At 41.8% G+C, this 17,681-nt stretch overlaps 1 protein-coding gene across 5 annotated transcripts in view; it reads right to left on the bottom strand.

Moving 5' to 3' along the window:
• phactr2 (phosphatase and actin regulator 2) overlaps window positions 1–17,681 on the bottom strand; it is a 43,088-nt gene that overhangs the window by 24,445 nt on the left and 962 nt on the right. For 4 of the 5 annotated variants that reach the window (XR_008573562.1, XM_054797836.1, XM_054797837.1 and 1 more), the window contains exon 2: window positions 15,255–15,402. Coding sequence is in view for 4 of the 5 variants with exons in the window: in XM_054797836.1 (XP_054653811.1) it covers window positions 15,255–15,390 (136 nt within the window). In the remaining variant the exon portion in view is untranslated. Of the gene's footprint in view, window positions 1–6,590; window positions 6,644–15,254; window positions 15,403–17,681 lie in introns of those variants that run through there. The other variant, XM_054797839.1, reaches the window with a different exon arrangement.

Here is a 17,681-nt window from a genome sequence, read left to right as displayed (position 1 = left end):
TTTAGTCTTCTTGTAAAATTATATTTTTAGAATGTGTGGAGGGCCAATAAAAAATTAAAAAAAAACAGCCATGGGTTGCAAATGGCCCCCGTGTTGAAATTTGGACACCCCTGCACTAGATGGAGCCCTGTACCAAACTTGACTTTTTAAAATGTTGCCCTCAAGGGCCACCGCACATCTGGTACAGGCAGATGAATACATTATTTGCGGCACCCAAATTTACATACATGCATAATTTAAACACCAGAGAAGGTAAAAAAATGACTTCCGAGACATCACAGTCGTATTTGGTGTCATGACAGACATGGACTCTTGAACAGGTAGGGTGGGGGCGGCTGGGGACTGTGAAATGAGGAGACAAGCAAAGCGGAAAAAACACGTTTCAACCACAACTACTCCTCCTACTTTTTACTCTTTTGAAATGTTGCTCCCCGCCCTACCCAACCAAAAAAATTGCCCCCCGGGTGACTGCCCGCCACAGCTTTGCTCTACACTCTCAGCTACTGAAGGTGCAACAACTGGTCAAAAGAATTGCTCGCATTCTTACTCCTGCGTGTTCACGTTTGCCGGACACTTGTTGCTAGGCAGAATTTGTGGAGCACAGCCCTGTTTTTTGCCGATATCCGATATTGTCCGGCTTTCAATTTTCGATACCGACATGAGCAGATACCGATATGTGTAAGATCACATATCTCCTGTGGTGGAACGAGCACATATCTGTTGTGAAGCTAATGGATACTGCATCAGCAATTAGCTTGTCAGCGTGGCTGTAAACAACATCTGAGAAGTACTTGCCATTAGGCTTAGGCTGTGACATTTGTTTTTAAAAAGGTAATTTACATTTTTTGATCATCAAAACGTCCAGGAAAGAAAATCAAGTGTCATAAATTTCATGTAAGCCTCCTAGTGCAGCACGCCACACTACAAATAGCATATAACAGTCATTCCGTGCCAAAATGAACATACTTGGCTCCATCACATTTGAATGAAATTTCATCTGCAGGTATACATTCAAGTCAATTTATATCCTACACACCTTTTATTTTGTCCTGAAGCTCCAATCCATGAGTTTGAAAGGCTTAAAGCTGGACTTAACATTCCAAGCAGTCATATCAGTCCAGGTGGTCCAACACTCCGTGTAAATTCGATACGAAATCGAAGAGGAAGAAGTAATCTACCTAACAACATGTCCACGAATGAAAATACACCCGATATCATATGAAAAAGCAACGTTTTCATGGACGTCCCGACGGACTCTCCAAATAGAGTGCGCACACACGGCGTCAAGATTTTACCGCCGCTTACTTCCGGGAGTCCTACTAGTCAGGATGAGCGGCATAAAAAATGAATGGATGGGATGGAAGGAGCGAGCTAGCTTACTACTAGCCACCCACGGTTGTTTACATATTATCGGCTCTCAGTGTACGGAAAAAATCCTGATACCAATATTGACCGATATTACATTTTTATGCCAAAATCTGTCTGATAATATCGGCCATTCCTAGTTTCATTAACATACCATCGATTCACATTACGTTAACAGACGCCTATGTAGCCTCCATTTTATTGTCAAGACTCTAACGTGCCTTTCAAGATGAAATGTCTGCCCTTGGTCTCTGATTTTAGAAAAGAAATTCCCGCCACCCCCGAAAATGCGACTTATAGTCCAGTGTGACTTTTATTTTTCTTCATTGTGCCTTTTTGGCTGGTGCCTTAACTTATACTCCGGAGCGACTTTTAGTCCGGAAAATACAGTATTAGTTTATGTCGGTCGTCAGCCATGTTGTTAGCTTACATTCGACGAGCCTCATAAGCTTCTTTCGTGGAATACTTCTGACTTTGAATGCGGCACGAATGCCACTCAAGAAAACGGGGGTAGGTATGTCATTTTAACACCCCCCCCCCCATGCTGAAAAGTTGCTACTCGTCTGGTTTAACCTATTTGAATCGATATTCCATTCTTGTCAGGCTGGAATGTTGTTTTCACTCGCCTAACAAGAGCAAAGAAATCATGCTTGAAGAGGGAAGCAAGTTGTGTTTTTTAAAGCTTAGGTTCAATTGTACTGTAGGTGAAGGTGGAGGTGGCTGTGAGGAATAAACCTTGCGGCCAAACGGTTGATACATTCAACAGAACAGATCATTCACTGTAAGGCCACTCCAGAACACATAAGCACGCTTAAAGATAACAAAATCATCAGTCATGCACGTATTCTGGGTCCAAATGAGCACAGGAAAGATGAAAATGCGACTTTTCAATCAAATTTCTTTGACTTTCAAATCAAAGATGGCGCCCTCCGTGGCAGACGTCTCTGTGACACTCTCCCGTGTTTTTCTATTTTTTGCTATCTTATTGTTCATTTTGGACATTCAACACACTCACGCAGTACATTACAACAGGGAGACACTTTTGAACATCGGCAGGGTTCACCATGAACTTTCATTTAGCCTCTCAGACTTTGCCTTTCTTCTGCGCCGGGAGAACGCAGCAGCCTGCGGCCCCGGTGAGCTGAATACCCGGCGAGCAAAGCATCCGAGGCGTAAACGAGGCAAGCGAGCCGGCCTGCATGCTAGGCTAAAAGCTAGAGCGACTAGGCCACCGCTACCAAGCTTGCTGCTAGCCAACGTCCGCTCTCTTGAAAACAAGATGGACGAACTACGAGCAAGGATTACAGCTCAACGTGAGATCAGGGAATGCTGTGTCCTCACCTTCACAGAAACCTGGCTGACGGAGGATATACCGGACTCGGCGATCCAGTTGGAATCATTTGCTGCTTACCGGGGAGATCGGACTTTAGCGTCTGGTAAACACAGAGGTGGCGGCGTCTGTGTTTACGTAAACAAACGGTGGTGCACAGACGTACAGACGATGGAAAAGCACTGCTCGCAGGACATTGAGCTGCTGATGGTGAAATGCAGACCTTTTTATTTACCTCGTGAGTTTAGCGCTGTGTATTTAACTGCTGTTTACATCCCACCACGAGCTAACACTGCTAATGCACTAGGCCTCCTGCATGACATCATCGATAAACACGAGACCAAACACCCAGACGCTGTATTCATTATATCTGGCGATTTCAACCACTGTAACCTCAGGACTGTCCTCCCCAAATATTACCAGTATGTGAGCTTTCCCACAAGGGAAAATAACATCCTGGACCAAGTCTACTGCAACATGAAAGGTGCTTTGAAGGCTGTTCCAAGACCCCACTTTGGAAAGGCTGACCACATCTCTATATTCCTTTATCCAACGTACAGACAACTTCTCAAAAAAGCTCCCCCTGTAAGTACAGCAGTTAAAGTATGGAATGAAGAAACTGATCAAGTACTTCAGGACTGCTTTGGCTGCACAAACTGGGATGTGTTTAAAACTGCAGCGGGGAGGGAAGATTGTACTGTTGATTTGGATGAATATGCTTCTGCTGTTACTGGCTACATTAGCACATGTATAGAGACTGTTACCACCACCAAGTATTACAGAAAATACCCTAACCAAAAACAGTGGATGAACTGTGATGTAAGGGCTAAGCTACGTGCTCGTTCGACTGCATTTGTCATGGGCACCGCTGATGACTACAAAAAGGCCAGATATGACCTGAGGAGGTCCATACGGGAGGCCAAGAGGCAGTACAGACAGAAGCTGGAGGGCTACTATTCCACCTCAGACCCTCGGCGCATGTGGGCGGGGCTCCAGCACATCACAGACTATCGACAGCAGAGTAGCGTAGCCACGTCCAGCCAAACCACACTTCCAGATGAGCTGAACGAGTTCTATGCCCGCTTTGACACCCAAACTTCTGATGAGCAGAGAGGGTGGCTGAACCTGGGGAGCACACAGGACGCACCTCTCATGGTGACATCAGCTGATGTGCGCAGGGTTCTAAACAAAACAAACCCACGAAAAGCAGCAGGCCCAGACAACATCTCAGGACGTGCACTTCGGGTTTGCTCATCAGAGCTAGCTGATGTGCTTGCTGACATATTTAACCTGTCGCTTGCACAAGCATCTGTACCGACCTGCTTTAAGTCCACCACCATAGTGCCCGTACCCAAGAAGAGCAACGTGACCTGCTTGAATGACTATCGCCCTATAGCACTCACTCCTATTGTTATGAAGTGCTTTGAAAGAATAGTCATGACCCACATCAAAAAGAGCATCCCGGCGGCAACTGTGGACCCTCTACAGTTTGCATATCGCCAGAACCGGTCCACGGATGATGCAGTCAACACTGCCATCCACACAGCCCTTTCTCACCTACAGGGCCAGGACACATACGTCAGAATGCTATTTATAGACTATAGCTCCGCTTTTAATACAGTCAGCCCCCACAAACTCACAAATAAGCTCCTCACACTTGGCCTGTCTCCCTCCCTCTGTAACTGGGTGTTTAACTTTCTCACAGGCAGACCCCAGTCAGTCAGAGTCCACAACCGCACATCCAGCTCAAGAATTGTGAGCACTGGGACCCCACAGGGGTGTGTGCTGAGTCCACTCCTCTACACGCTCTTCACCTACGATTGCGTGGCCTCCCAGAACAACACCAGCATCATTAAATTTGCGGATGACACTACAGTCATCGGACTGATCACTGGTGGTGTTGAAACATCATACAGAAGAGAGGTGGCGGACCTCATAGCTTGGTGTCGTGATAACAATCTCCTTCTCAATACAGATAAGACTAAAGAGATGATCATCGACCCAAGAACAAGGGAAAAGGAGCCACATAGACCCCTGTTTATTGGTGAGACTGAGGTGGAGAGGGTGAAAACCTTCAAGTTCCTTGGCACACACATCAGCGAGGACCTCACCTGGTCTCACAACACCCAACAAATTCTGAAGAAGTCCCAAAGGAGACTGTACTTCCTGAGAAGACTGAGGAAATTTGGCATGTCCACCACAATCCTGAGTTGCTTCTACAGATGCACCATCGAAAGTGTCCTTACCGCCTCCATCACTGTTTGGTACGGTAACTGTACAACACGTGATAGGAAGGCACTCCAGCGGGTGATCAAGACCTCACAGAACATTGTTGGGGCAGCCCTCCCCTCACTGCAAGACATTTATACATCTAGAGTCCTACGCAGAACACACAACCTCATCAAGGACAGCACACATCCACAACACTCATTATTCACACTCCTGCCATCAGGCAGACGCTACAGGAGTTTGAAGTCCAGGACCACAAGGCTGGCAAACAGCTTTTACCCACAGGCCATCAGGCTTCTCAATGAAGCACTCAGACACGCCACACGCAACACACACTCATAGCACTTATTTATTTATTTATTTATTTGTATTATTTACTTGCATTAATGTCTCTTCTGTTGTTGTTGCTTAATTTCTTGGTATTTATGTATATGTGTTTATGTTTCTTATGTTCTTATTCTTTCTTGTGTTTTTCTTTCTTTTCCTTGGGAGAATGAACAGAATAAGATTTTCATTGCATGGTATAACTGCTGTTTTACCATGCACATGACAATAAAACTCTCTTGAATCTCTTGAATCTCTTGAATCTTTTCCTCCCGGTTTTCCTCCCGGGGGCCATTCACGGCCCGTGACTGCTTTTTTTATTGGCCCTCGGCACATTCTAAAAATGCGATTAAACAATAAAATTTAAAAAACAACAGCAAAAATGGGGAAAAAAGCAGTAATTTCACAACCAAACAAAGAATTAAGTTGGAATTTTAGGAAAATTAGGTTAGATAAATGCTATAATGTAATGATAATAAAGTCAAAATATTAAGAGAATAAGTCATATTAGTATGAGAAAAAAACATAGAATGTAGAATGTTGATATATTTGTAAAATAAATAAAAAAACAGTCAAAAAGTAATGTAAGGAGAAACAGTACAAAATAATAATAATATTATTATCACTGATAAAATAAATAAATATATTTTACATGTGTAAATATATATATATACATTATATTAAACATTTGGTTTGGGTAGTTTTTTTTTGTTTTGTTTTTTTATGTAAAAGCGGCCACCGCATCTTTTGATTTTTCAGTATGCGGCCCTCAGTGGAAATAGTTTGGACACCCCTGTTTTAGAAGCTTGTTGTGAAATCTAAGTTGGTAAATATGGCAGAACATACTATATAGCACTTTGCTGCACAAAAATTCCAGTGTGAACACAAAGCGAACCGCATCAAAGTGCGCCAGAGTTCCGAACCACAAGCGTGAACTCGGCCGGGATAAACCAGATAAACCTGTGTTGTCAACGGGGTTCCTATACCGTAGCTGCCAATGGCATACAGTATATGACATGTGTCGCTCCAGTACACCCAACATGGCTCCCAGCAACAACAACAAGCCACCTGAGAATGGCTGACGTTATGCACAGCACAAACACGTGATGTCTGCTGGCTGCTACTATTTAACGTGGCGCTTCCACTAGTCAGCAAAAAGGACACTGGTTAAAGTGAAAGGCGTGTGCTCCCTTAATGTTAGCTTAGAAATATTGCAAAAAGTACATATTGCAGCACAACATTGAATGGAATTGTCTTTAAATGTAGCAGTCTGATGGAAGAGGTGCAGACAAGTAACGTAAACAAAAAAAAAAAAAGCTGACCGGAATGGAGACAAACTCACCATCATGTTCCATGACTTGACCCTGCAGGGGATATTATCAGCACTGCGAGTCGATCCTCGCCTCTTCCCGGCATCCCTCCCTCTCGACTGTCCTGCTCCCTCCTCTCCCTCGCTAGCTCCTCCCACCTGCCTCCAATAAGGAGCATTAAAACTTAATGTCTCTTTCCATCTCAGGTCCTCATTCTCCCTCGCCATGCTTCCCTCATGTGCTGAGGTCCTCACTCTGACGCAAAAAAAAAACCAAAAAAAAAACAAGACAGGGCGATGCAAATCATAAGCGGAAAGTAAAAGGAGAGGGCGAGGCGGAGGTGTGTTGAATGTTTACCTGCCGGTTCTGATTTATTACAGCCGCCTGCAATCAGCACATGTCAACATAGCAGAGTGCACAGATAGTCGCCGCTGAAAGTCAAAGTTCGTCTTCTATCCAATGCGGTCACACTGGCTTTACCCCCCCCATCTTGTGTATTGCATGTTGAACATTGGAAACATCTCACGGCACAACGCCAAACAAACAGGTCACAAAAAGTACCTTTAATTGCTCTGCCTGTCGCAACAGCCCTCCGTCGTTTATTGCGGTTAACTGGTTCCAGAAGTAGGATTCACTGTTAATAAATGGAGTATTTTCATAGTTAGAGCATAGAAAACCTGTTTATGACTTCCTAAATATGATTTTTACCCGTATTAGAGCCCTGTAGATGTGAAATAACACCCCCACAGTCACCTCTACACTCCTATTATTCTTTGTTTACACCACATTGCTCAACTGTAATGCGCAGGCAACGAGATCACTGCAGGGACACAAGAAACTTTAAACTTAGTATGCTTCCAAGCTAACTAGCTAGCCTCCAATTTATTTATTCTGTATTTAAGAAAGGGATTCAAACAGAATGAGGAAGAAAGTCAAAGTAAGAAGCCATGGACTTACCACCTCCACACGGAAGGGGAGGATAACTTTTTTTTCACTCCATCATGTCAGACATGCCGTGGCTGACTTCATGCAGTGTGAAGGTAATCTAATCTAAGATCATTTTTGGCTAATAATAGGCCAATGTCAACCACAAAACAGCGGCCTTTTATAATTTTGATGAATTTTCAAACGTGAGGGAGCGATGTTCGAACCGCGATATAGTGAGGGCCGACTGTATACATCGCTGGCATAGATACATCAATAAATAACCATTTTCAGACTAATTGGGTGAAATTAGATCATTTTTAATTGAATGTATTCATTTCTGATGATTTTGGATGCCGCAGCACAGTGGTTGGGAATCACTACTGAACGAATGTAGCAAAAATAACACAATATTCAAAATACTAAAGTCACAGCACAACACAGCAGTAATGTGCATTACAAGCAAATATTGTACATGCATGTGCGTGTGTGCGTGTGTGCGTGTGTGTGCGCAGTTCAGGTTGAAGTAATTAATTTCCCGTCTTTTATCGGAAGAACATAATATAGCAGGATGTTGTAAAAACATACCACCCCGTATATGAAACTAAATGGACCACAGCCTCTGCATATGCTGATATGATGCACTTCCGCATCTATTAATACAGTTAACGGGCTTGGTGAGTAACCAAATGCAGTTACTGATCAATGGGAAAGTAGGGCTTTAACTTTACACGCAGTTCGCTGAAAAGAAAAAATGCTGACGCAGAACATCAAAAGAAAGTACAGTGGAACCTCGGTTAGAGTTGTTCATTTGTTCCAGAAGGTCCGACTCTAACCGAATACATTTTTCCCATCAGAAATCATGTCATTTCAAATTAGTCCGTTCCGGAAAGCCAAAAATGTTCACACAAACCATGTTTTAATAGTTTTATAATTACAGTTTTACATGCAGAAAAAAATTGGAAGTGCGTATAAATGATGACTGAAAGGGATAAATGAACGTTTAGGGTTTTACCTTCATTGAAGACGTGATTCTTGACGTGACTGCAAACAGGAAGGTCGCGGCGGTTGATCTCGCTGCCACAATGTGTCTCCGGAAACACGGCAGGGCATCAGCGAAGGTAAAAGTAACCTTAAATGTTCATTTACTGTATCCCTTTCAGTCATCATTTACATGCATTTAGAATTGTTTTATGGATGTACAACTATAAAAATGTGTTTTATGTGAACATTTTTGAGAGTCAACAGTTCCAGTTGCCGTTTTATTTAGCTAAGCTAATGGGATGCTAACAAGGAAGGACGTTAAAAGAAAAAAAAAACCCATTCAAATCACAATTGGACTCACGCAGCGTATTAATAACACGACAACACGTGGAGCATATTGTATGCTAACCGCAGAATGCACGCAAACTGAGGTAAAATTGTGGCGTACATTTGAACCAAAAAGCACGCTAACCGGCGCTGACGCTAACCGAGGTTCCACTGTACTCTACTCACAAAACACTTGAGTAGAATAACCGAACTGTCACCAAAAGCCATGAATGCATCAGTCGGAATGCTAATAAACATTGAGACGCATTTTTAAACACATTTTATCCGAGAGGAAACAGTTCGCACCTGCCCGCGTGAGCAGCACAGACACAGAATGGGTGGTGAGGATGGCAATTTTACAAATTTAGAGGTAGTATCAGAGGCGGGAGGGCAATTTCTATAGCCTGTTTCCATACGGTCATAAAGTCAGCTTTTTCCAGGCTTTTTTCCGAGTGAATCTGTTCTGTACGAACAGACTCAACGCAAAATGGAGAGGGCAGAGTCAGCTGGCTAATTTTCTGGGTTCTGGGGTGTTCTTAAAGTTGTAGCAAAGGCGGGATGATGACTTGTGTCACATCTTTCACATTGCAGTTAAAAGTCGGGCCTGTCCCGGACTTTTGCTGTATGACTGTTCTGTGTGAAAAGCCACAAGCCAAGGGTAGGAGAAAATAGGGGGGCAACAGCAGCTGTTTTCTGCATTGTAAAATAGTATCTGAGATTGTCTTAAAGTTGTAACAGAGGTGGGATGGTAACTGGTAACTGATGGTCTGGTGTGGCCCCTTTCACACTTCCCTTAAAAGCCACCTTTGCCGTGTCATCAACACTAAATGAGGCATTCTGAGGTAGTGTCCAAGTTGTGACAAGGTGGGAAGGCCTTGTATTGCCCCTTTCATACTGCCAGCATTCTCCAGGCTATTTGCCCAGTGTCAATAGTTCTGTGTGAAAAGCACAAACACAAAATGGGGGAGAAATTTGCCAATTTTTTCCCAGTAGTTTTTAGGTAGTAGATGCTTGTGTAGCCGCTTCACACTGTCCTTAAACCTGTCTCTTTTCTGGCTTTGTCCACCAGTGTCAAGTTGTCTGTGTGAAAGGCACCAACCCTGAATGAGGAGGACGAGGACAACTGTCCATTTTGCAGTTTTAGCTTTCGTGTGATAGCCTTAACAGAGGGGGCGGTGCCTTGTGTAGCCAAATACACTTCCCGTTCTGTGTGAAAAGCACTGACAAAACATGGGGAGGACAACGCTGCCATTTTTACACATTCAGAGGTAATATTACAGGTGTAACAGAGGCGGGGCGGCACTTTGTGTTGCCCTTTTCTAACTGCTTGCAAACGTGAACAGGCACTAGAAATAGTATCTGGTATTGCCAGTGGAAATGGGTCAGTAGCGAGTAGAGCCAAGTAGGTGCCATGCATACATGTACACAGTGTTCCAAGTTATTATGCAAATAGGATTTTAGCATCGCAAACAGCATTTTTTTTGTTTTTCAATGAAATTCATGGATGGCTTTGTGTCTTGGGGCTCTTTGGATGGCCAATATCAATGTCAGACAACTGTCATAACTAGCTTGCCAGGTGAGCCCAGTTAAAAGACAACTACTTAAAAATGATGTTCCACATTATTACGCATGCCACAGGTTTCAAGCAATATGGGAAAGAAAAAGGATCTCTCTGCTGACAAAAAAGTGTCAAATACTGCAATGCCTTGGACACTTGGCATGAAAACATTCAGTAATTCACAAAAACTTTCGTACGGTGAAGAAATCTGTGGCTGATTCAGATGACAGTCATGATTGTGCTGATAAAGGCGTAATGAGAAAGGTTTCTGCCAGACAAATGTCATCAAATCAAGTGAGCACCTGCTAAAAGGCCATTGCAAAGCAGCAAACAGGTATTTGAAGCTGCTGGTGCCTCTGAAGTCCCGTGAACCTCAAGGTGCAGGATCCTCCAGAGGCTTGCAGTTTTGCATAGACAGAAAGGGTTGCAGTAGGCCAACAAATACATGAAGATTGATTTTCAAACAATCCTGTTTACTGATGAGGGCCGGGTGGATGAAGCAGGGTATGGCCAGCATATCTCAACAAGGCTGTGAAGTCAGCAAGCAGGTGGCTGAGTCATGTTTTGGATCGGAGCTAGTAGGCCCTTTATGGTCATTGAAGGTGTGAAAATGACCTCGGCAAAGTATGTAGACTTTCTGACAGACCGCTTTCTTCCATGGTACAATATGAAGAACCGTACCTTCTGTAGCAAAATGACCTTCACGCATGACAATGCACCATCTCATGATGCAAAGAATACCAACTTCTCTGTCCTTGGCTGTTATAAGCAGAAAAGGAGAGAAACCCCCTTTTTTCCCCTGACATCAACCCAATTGAGAACCTATGGAGCATCGTCAGGCAGATCACAACAAAGCCGCAGCTGTGGGAGGCTATTCTGACATCTTGCAAAGAAATTCAAGCAGAAACGTTCCAAAAACTCACAAGTTTAATGTAAGAATTGTGAAGGTTCTATCAAAGAAGGGATCTTATGTTAACATGTAACTGGGCCTGTTCAAATGTTAGTGATTGAAATAGCTTTTGCTTCCAGTAAATATCACCTCCTTATGCTGCAAATTCAACAAATGACCATTTTTGGTTCTTAACAGCCAGTGAAATGCTTTGAAGCTCCATTGTGCATAATAAAAATCAGAGAAAAATATAATTTGCATCATAATTTGGAACACAGCGTACGTCTTCTTTGTCACGCCAATTTCCAATTCGTCTAGAAAAATAACAACGCTGTTGGGTTTGCATTTAGAATTGCCAAAGGGGGTTGCATAGTTTAGTCGGGGACGCCATGGCTGCTCTGCGTGATCATAAGAGCGCATTTAACAAGCGGCTATTGTCGACTCACAAGCTCTGTAATCTTCGCTATTTCGAGGAGCGAGCTGACACTCCCCTCCTCTTCATTTCTTCAGCCTTTTCCATCTGCCTCCTCTTCCTCCTCCTCCTCATTCATGCTATCCTTGCATTTCATTTGACACACTCTATTTAGCCTTAATATCATATTTTTTGACCGTTACCGCTTCCACCTCAGGAAACCTCTGCTTTCTGTGGACGTATTCTTTATTCTTCCTCTCCTGCCTGAGCGTTCCTCTGCCTCTGTAATTATAGACGCATAATAGTATTCCCATTTGGAGGAACAGCACGCTATTTACAGTCCACCCGCCCTTCCATATTGACGGAAACAATTTCACTGATAACGATGATGCACGTGCTTGAGGACAGTCACAGGTGGGCTCATATTGCTTTACACAAAATAATCTGGAGACGCCTGACACACACGAAAACGGAAAAAGGAACACGAAGGTGTTTGCAGGGCGATGCTGCCACCCGGTGGTGTTTTATAGGTAGCGCTGTGTTGTGTATCATATTTACGTTAACATTGTGTACAGTATACAGTTCAGGTATATACAGTCGTCCCTCGCTTCATGGCGATTTTTCAAAAATGGATGAATTAATCAATCATCGCCGTTTCGTGATTGAATACGGCCTATTATTACTAAAAAAAAAAGCAAATATTTAAGCAAATTGTACTTATTCTTGGCCTAAGTGAAGCATTTTCAAGCATAAAAAAGCCCAAATGAACTGACTAAATGAACTAAAATAAAAATACAAGGCAGAAGTTGCATTCTAATTGTGAATGTAGTATTCTACATTGGCCACTAGGTGTCCGTGTTCGGCGAGACAAGGGCTAGACGTGATCGCCAAAAAAGGCATTTATTGCAACAGGCACAATCATACATAACAGGTAGCGCTTTATATTAAAGTGCTTGTAATAAGCCTTAAAAGTAGGAATTGAAGTTCATTATTATATTAATAAGATTAGTGTTAGGGTTAGATATAACATATTATATACGTACTACTGTATATCCTAATGCTCATGAGATACTTTTCCCACAGCATTTTTAACTGTTAGTATGTGCACAACATTTTTTTATTCATCCTAATAAAGCACTGTTCCCACTTTAGAGCCAGTAGCTGCAGAGCAGCATTGTTACCGCTTAATAAGTAGCTACATAATACAGTACCTGGATTTATTAGCCTTTATAAGGCCTAAGCACTATCGTCAAGAAATATCTCACTAATGTTGATAAGTAAATACATTCTTTCATAAATCCTTATTTATTTATGTCTACTATATTGGGTAATGCAAATGTAATAGTGTCTAGAGGGCTCTAATAATGTTAAAAATCGTATTTAGAAGATCGTATACCGGTTTTCTATGCCATAAGTATGAAAATATTCCATCCATCCATCCCATCCATCCATTTTCTATGCCGCTTATCCTCATTAGGGTCGCGGGTATGCTGGAGCCTATCCCAGCTGACTTCGGGCGACAGGCGGGGTACACCCTGGACTGGTCGCCAGCCAATCGCAGGGCACATATAGACAAACAATCATGCACATGGACAAGTATTCCATTTATTAATATTGAATCCCACTTTGTGGAAAATGACTAATCGCGGTCGAGTCTGAAACAAATTAACCGCGGATAAAAGGAGGGGCGACTGCAATTGATTTTGTGGCGGTGATTGTATGCCGTGTCCAGACCCCTTCCTATGTTGCTGTTATACCGTTATGCTCACCTTCCACGTTGGCATCATAAAAATACAAAAAAAATACAAAATACGCATGATCATGTTTTAAAAACCAAGTTTTGTTTAACTTTTGAGCCATAGTTTTCTGGAACACTCCTATTTATACATTTATTCAGAACATATCATTAAGAATTTAAATAAGTGTAAAAAAAAACTTTTATATATTAAAAAATAATAAAATAAAATAAATAAAAAATAAAAATGATTAAATAAATAAATACAATGTAAAATAAATGTAAAAATGACTTAAATAAAAGTGTAGAAAGTAATTTTAAAAATGACTTCAACAAAAGTGTAAAAAATAACTTCAAATAAAAGTAAAAATTACTTAAAAGTGTAGAAAATAATTTTAAAAATTACTTAAAGAAAAGTGTACAAAGTAATTTAAAATATTATTTAAATAAAAGTGTAAAAAAATAATTTAAAATAAATCAAAATAAAACTGACTTGAATAAAAGTGTGAAAATTAATTTAAAATAAAAGAAAATAAAAATGACTTGAATAAGAGTGGATTGCAACTAAATGACCATTGGAAAATGTGGGTCCCAGATTGAGACCAGTTGAGAGCCCCTGGTATAAAGCATATGCAGGAGCATATGCAAAAATAAAGACCATTTGTGATATTATCAATATGAAAGTGTGTATATATATATATACAGTATATTTAAGAGGAATCGAGGCTGTTGATGAAAAGCTTGGTAGGAAACGCTTCTAACCACAGTAACGATTCAGGTTGCAAAACTGGAACAGACTGACATTTCAGAGCAAGAAAACCAGAAGAGAAACAATCGACAATGACTGAACTCTTGGAACGTGCATTCGGGTTGCTCATGTCAGTGTTCAAAGTCAGATATAACGAGGCCAATCAGTGCCGATTACTTCAAAACGACACATAAATGATTTGGTGAATCAAATATCAGAGTAAAGCAAATGCCACTGAAATGACTGTTTGCAAAGGTGACGACTATGGCAGCCTGGGAGGACAATTTTGATGCATAAAACAGTGGACTTTAGCGCGCCTCATGAGAACTCACCTCAGTGAGTACCAAAACACTAACTGTGGGTGCTTTGATTTTTCTTTGGCTTTCTGTGCCGAACGATATGACAGCTAGCTGCCATGCATGTAACCGCGTGAGACTTCTTTACCTCCCATGAGATTTTAGCACACCTCCTGAGAACTCACTTCAGTGAGCACCAAAACATGATCTGTATGTGTATTTTGCTTTTTCTTTGGCTTTTTGGTGCCTTACGTTACAAATTCAACACAGAGGCTAACTTACTTTTACTTTTTATTTTTACATTATTATCATTTTATTATATTATTGTATTATAATTATAATAATAATAAATTGTGGTTACACATGAAGTCCACCTCCCTTTGAAAACAGCTTTTCTGAAAATAAATTAAATAAAACTATAATCATGATCATAGATTTATTTCAGAATTTATTTTATTTATTTATGGCTGAAATAATTAATAAAAAAATTAATTATTAAATAAAACTATAATAATAATATTTTTATTTCCTGTTTTTAATTATTTATTTATAAAATAAATAAAATCAAAAATCATGAAATAAAAGTATAATAACAATAATAGTTTTAGAGTATTTCATGACTTATTGATGTATTTATGTGTAGAAAAGCTGCTTGCAAAGGGATTTGTTTCCACTCGTACTGCAAATACTCAAACAATCCTGTTCCGTGTGTACCAACATTAGAAAGACTATTCAGACTGTCCATCTAAGGCCAGAATGGAAAGAATTAAAGTGACAAAGTAAACAACAATGGCGCCTGCTTGTGTGCGATGTCCGCTCTTACCTGAGCTGATTCCTCGGAGCCTCAGCAGGATCCTGGCGCCAAAGCCAGAGGCATCACTCTGAGAGCGGAACCTGGGCAGGGGTCGCAGGGCAGGTAAAGACTTCATCTCCGAGTGAGAGTCCTCATTTTCCTCCATGGCAGCCTGTGCCTAATAAAGTAGTTGGAAAGAAAGCGGCGGGTTCATTGAGTGGAGAAGCTACACCTTCCTTTCCTGCTCAGCTTGTTCAAACTTGACTGCGTGTGTGCGTCTGCGAGCGCATGTCTTCCTGTGTTTGTCAACGCCCACTCAAACATGCGATCTGAATGCAGCGAAAAACTGCTCTTTGAACTCGGAGGTTGCAGTAAATAACATCCTTCATTTTAAACATCAAATCAGCCCAGTCTTGAATATTTAAGTACCTTCATTTGGGACTATTATGATATGCAGACATACAACCAAGTTTCACTGGCTATGTTTGCCAATTCTGAAGTGGTATCTTATAGCCACTTTCAGACTTCCCTTAAAGCTGGCTTTTTCCGCCTGGATTTTCTGTTTGAAAAGCACCTGACATAAACTGGGGTAGCGAAGTCGCGACTTTACCAGATTTAGTGGCAGTATCAGCGATTCAGTGTAGTATCAGCGATATAGTGGTAGTATCAGAGCCATAACAGAAGCGGGAAGCTGCCTTGTGCTGTCACTTTCACACTTCCCTGAAAAGCCTGATTTTTCCATGTCGCTGTTCTGTGTGAAAAGCACCAACACAAACTGGGGAAGACACAAATTTTATAGGCTAATTTTACAGATTTTAATGTCGTATTAAAGCTGTAACAGAACGGCACCTTGTGTTGCCTCATTCGTACTTCCCCTAAAAGCCAGCCTTTTCTGTGTCGCTGTTCTGTGTGAAAAGCACCGACACAAAGTGGAGAACACAAAGGTTTACTGGCTAATTTTGTGTGGATTCTCAAGTCGTATCAGAGCTGTAACAGGCGGGAGGGTGACTTGTGTAGCCTCTTTCACATTTCCCTTAAAAGCCGGCTTTTCTGTGTCGCTGTCCTGTGTGAAAGGCACTGACTCAAAATGGGGAAGTCGAGTCGTCAATTTTGAAGGTTTGGAGGTAGTATCAGAGCCATAACAGAAGGGGGATGTTGTCTTGTGTTGTCATTTTCACACTTCCCTGAAAAGTCGGATGTTTCCATGTCGCTTTTCTGTGTGAAAAGTAACGATGCAAACTAAGGAAGACACAAATTTTATAGGCTAATTTTCTGGATTCTGAATTAGTATTAGACCTGTAACAGCTACAGGATGGCACCTTGTGCGCTCCTTTCGTGCTTCCCCTAAAAGCCGTCTTTTTCTGTGTCGCTGTTCTGTGTGAAAAGGACTGACACAAAATGAGGACGTTTTAATGGCTAATTTTCCAGATTATGAAGTGCAAAGCCCCTTTTCCACTTCCTTTAAAAGCAAATTTTCTTCACGGCTTTTTAAAAATTGTTGCTGTTGTGTGTGAAAGCACCAACACAGAGTGGGGAGGACAAATTTCCATCCATTGTCTATCCCGCTTGTCCTCACTAGGACCGCGGGTGAGTCTTCAGTTTTCAAGATTGTAAGGTAGTAAAGAAAATGTCACGGAGGCGAGGCAGCACCTTGTGCCACCCCTTTCACATTGCACCTAAAAGCCATCTTTTGTCTGTGTCGTTCTGTGTGAAAAGCACCAAAAGAAAATGGGGGGGAAAAGTCATCAATTTTCCTAATTCTGTGGAAGTATCAAAGTTGTAACAGAGGTGGGACGGTGACTTTGTGTAGCCCCTTTCACACAATTCTTGAAAGCCAGCTTTCCTCCATAATTGTCCTGTGTGAAAAGCGCCCATTTGAAATGGGGGCCAGAGTTGCAAAATTCCATATTCTGAGGAAGTATCAAAGCTGTAACAGCAGCGGGATGATAACTTTGTGTAGCCCCTTTCACACAACCCTTGGAAACAGGTTGTTCCCCTGTCACTGTTTTGCGTGAAAAGCAGAGACACAAAATGAGGAAGTGGAGTTGCCAATTTTTCAGATTCTGAGGCTGTAACAGAGCAGCAACTGAAGTGAAACCGCACCTAGCCCCTTTCCTACTGCCCCCTGGTGCTGTTCTGTGTGAAAGGCACAAACACAAAATGGGGAAGACAACATTATAGTGGCTAATTTTCCAGATTCTGAAGTGCAAAGCTGCTTTTCACAGCCTTTAAAAGCAAGTTTTCTTCATGGCTTTTAAAAAAAAAAAATGTTGCTGTTCTGTGTGAAAGTGCCAACACAGAGTGGGGAGGACAAATTTCCATCCATACGTTGTCTTTGCTGCATGTCCTCACTAGGGTCGCGGGCACGCTGGAGCCTATAACAGTTGTCTTCGGGTGAGAGGCGGGGCAGGGAGGACAAATTTAACCATATCGGGATTTTGAGTGTTTAAACTTGAA

Source organism: Dunckerocampus dactyliophorus, chromosome 14, assembly GCF_027744805.1.
Source record: "Dunckerocampus dactyliophorus isolate RoL2022-P2 chromosome 14, RoL_Ddac_1.1, whole genome shotgun sequence".
Classification (NCBI taxonomy): Eukaryota; Metazoa; Chordata; class Actinopteri; order Syngnathiformes; family Syngnathidae; genus Dunckerocampus; species Dunckerocampus dactyliophorus.
The sequence above is the reverse complement of the archived record's forward strand: the minus strand, read 5'-3'. Positions and strand labels throughout refer to the sequence as shown.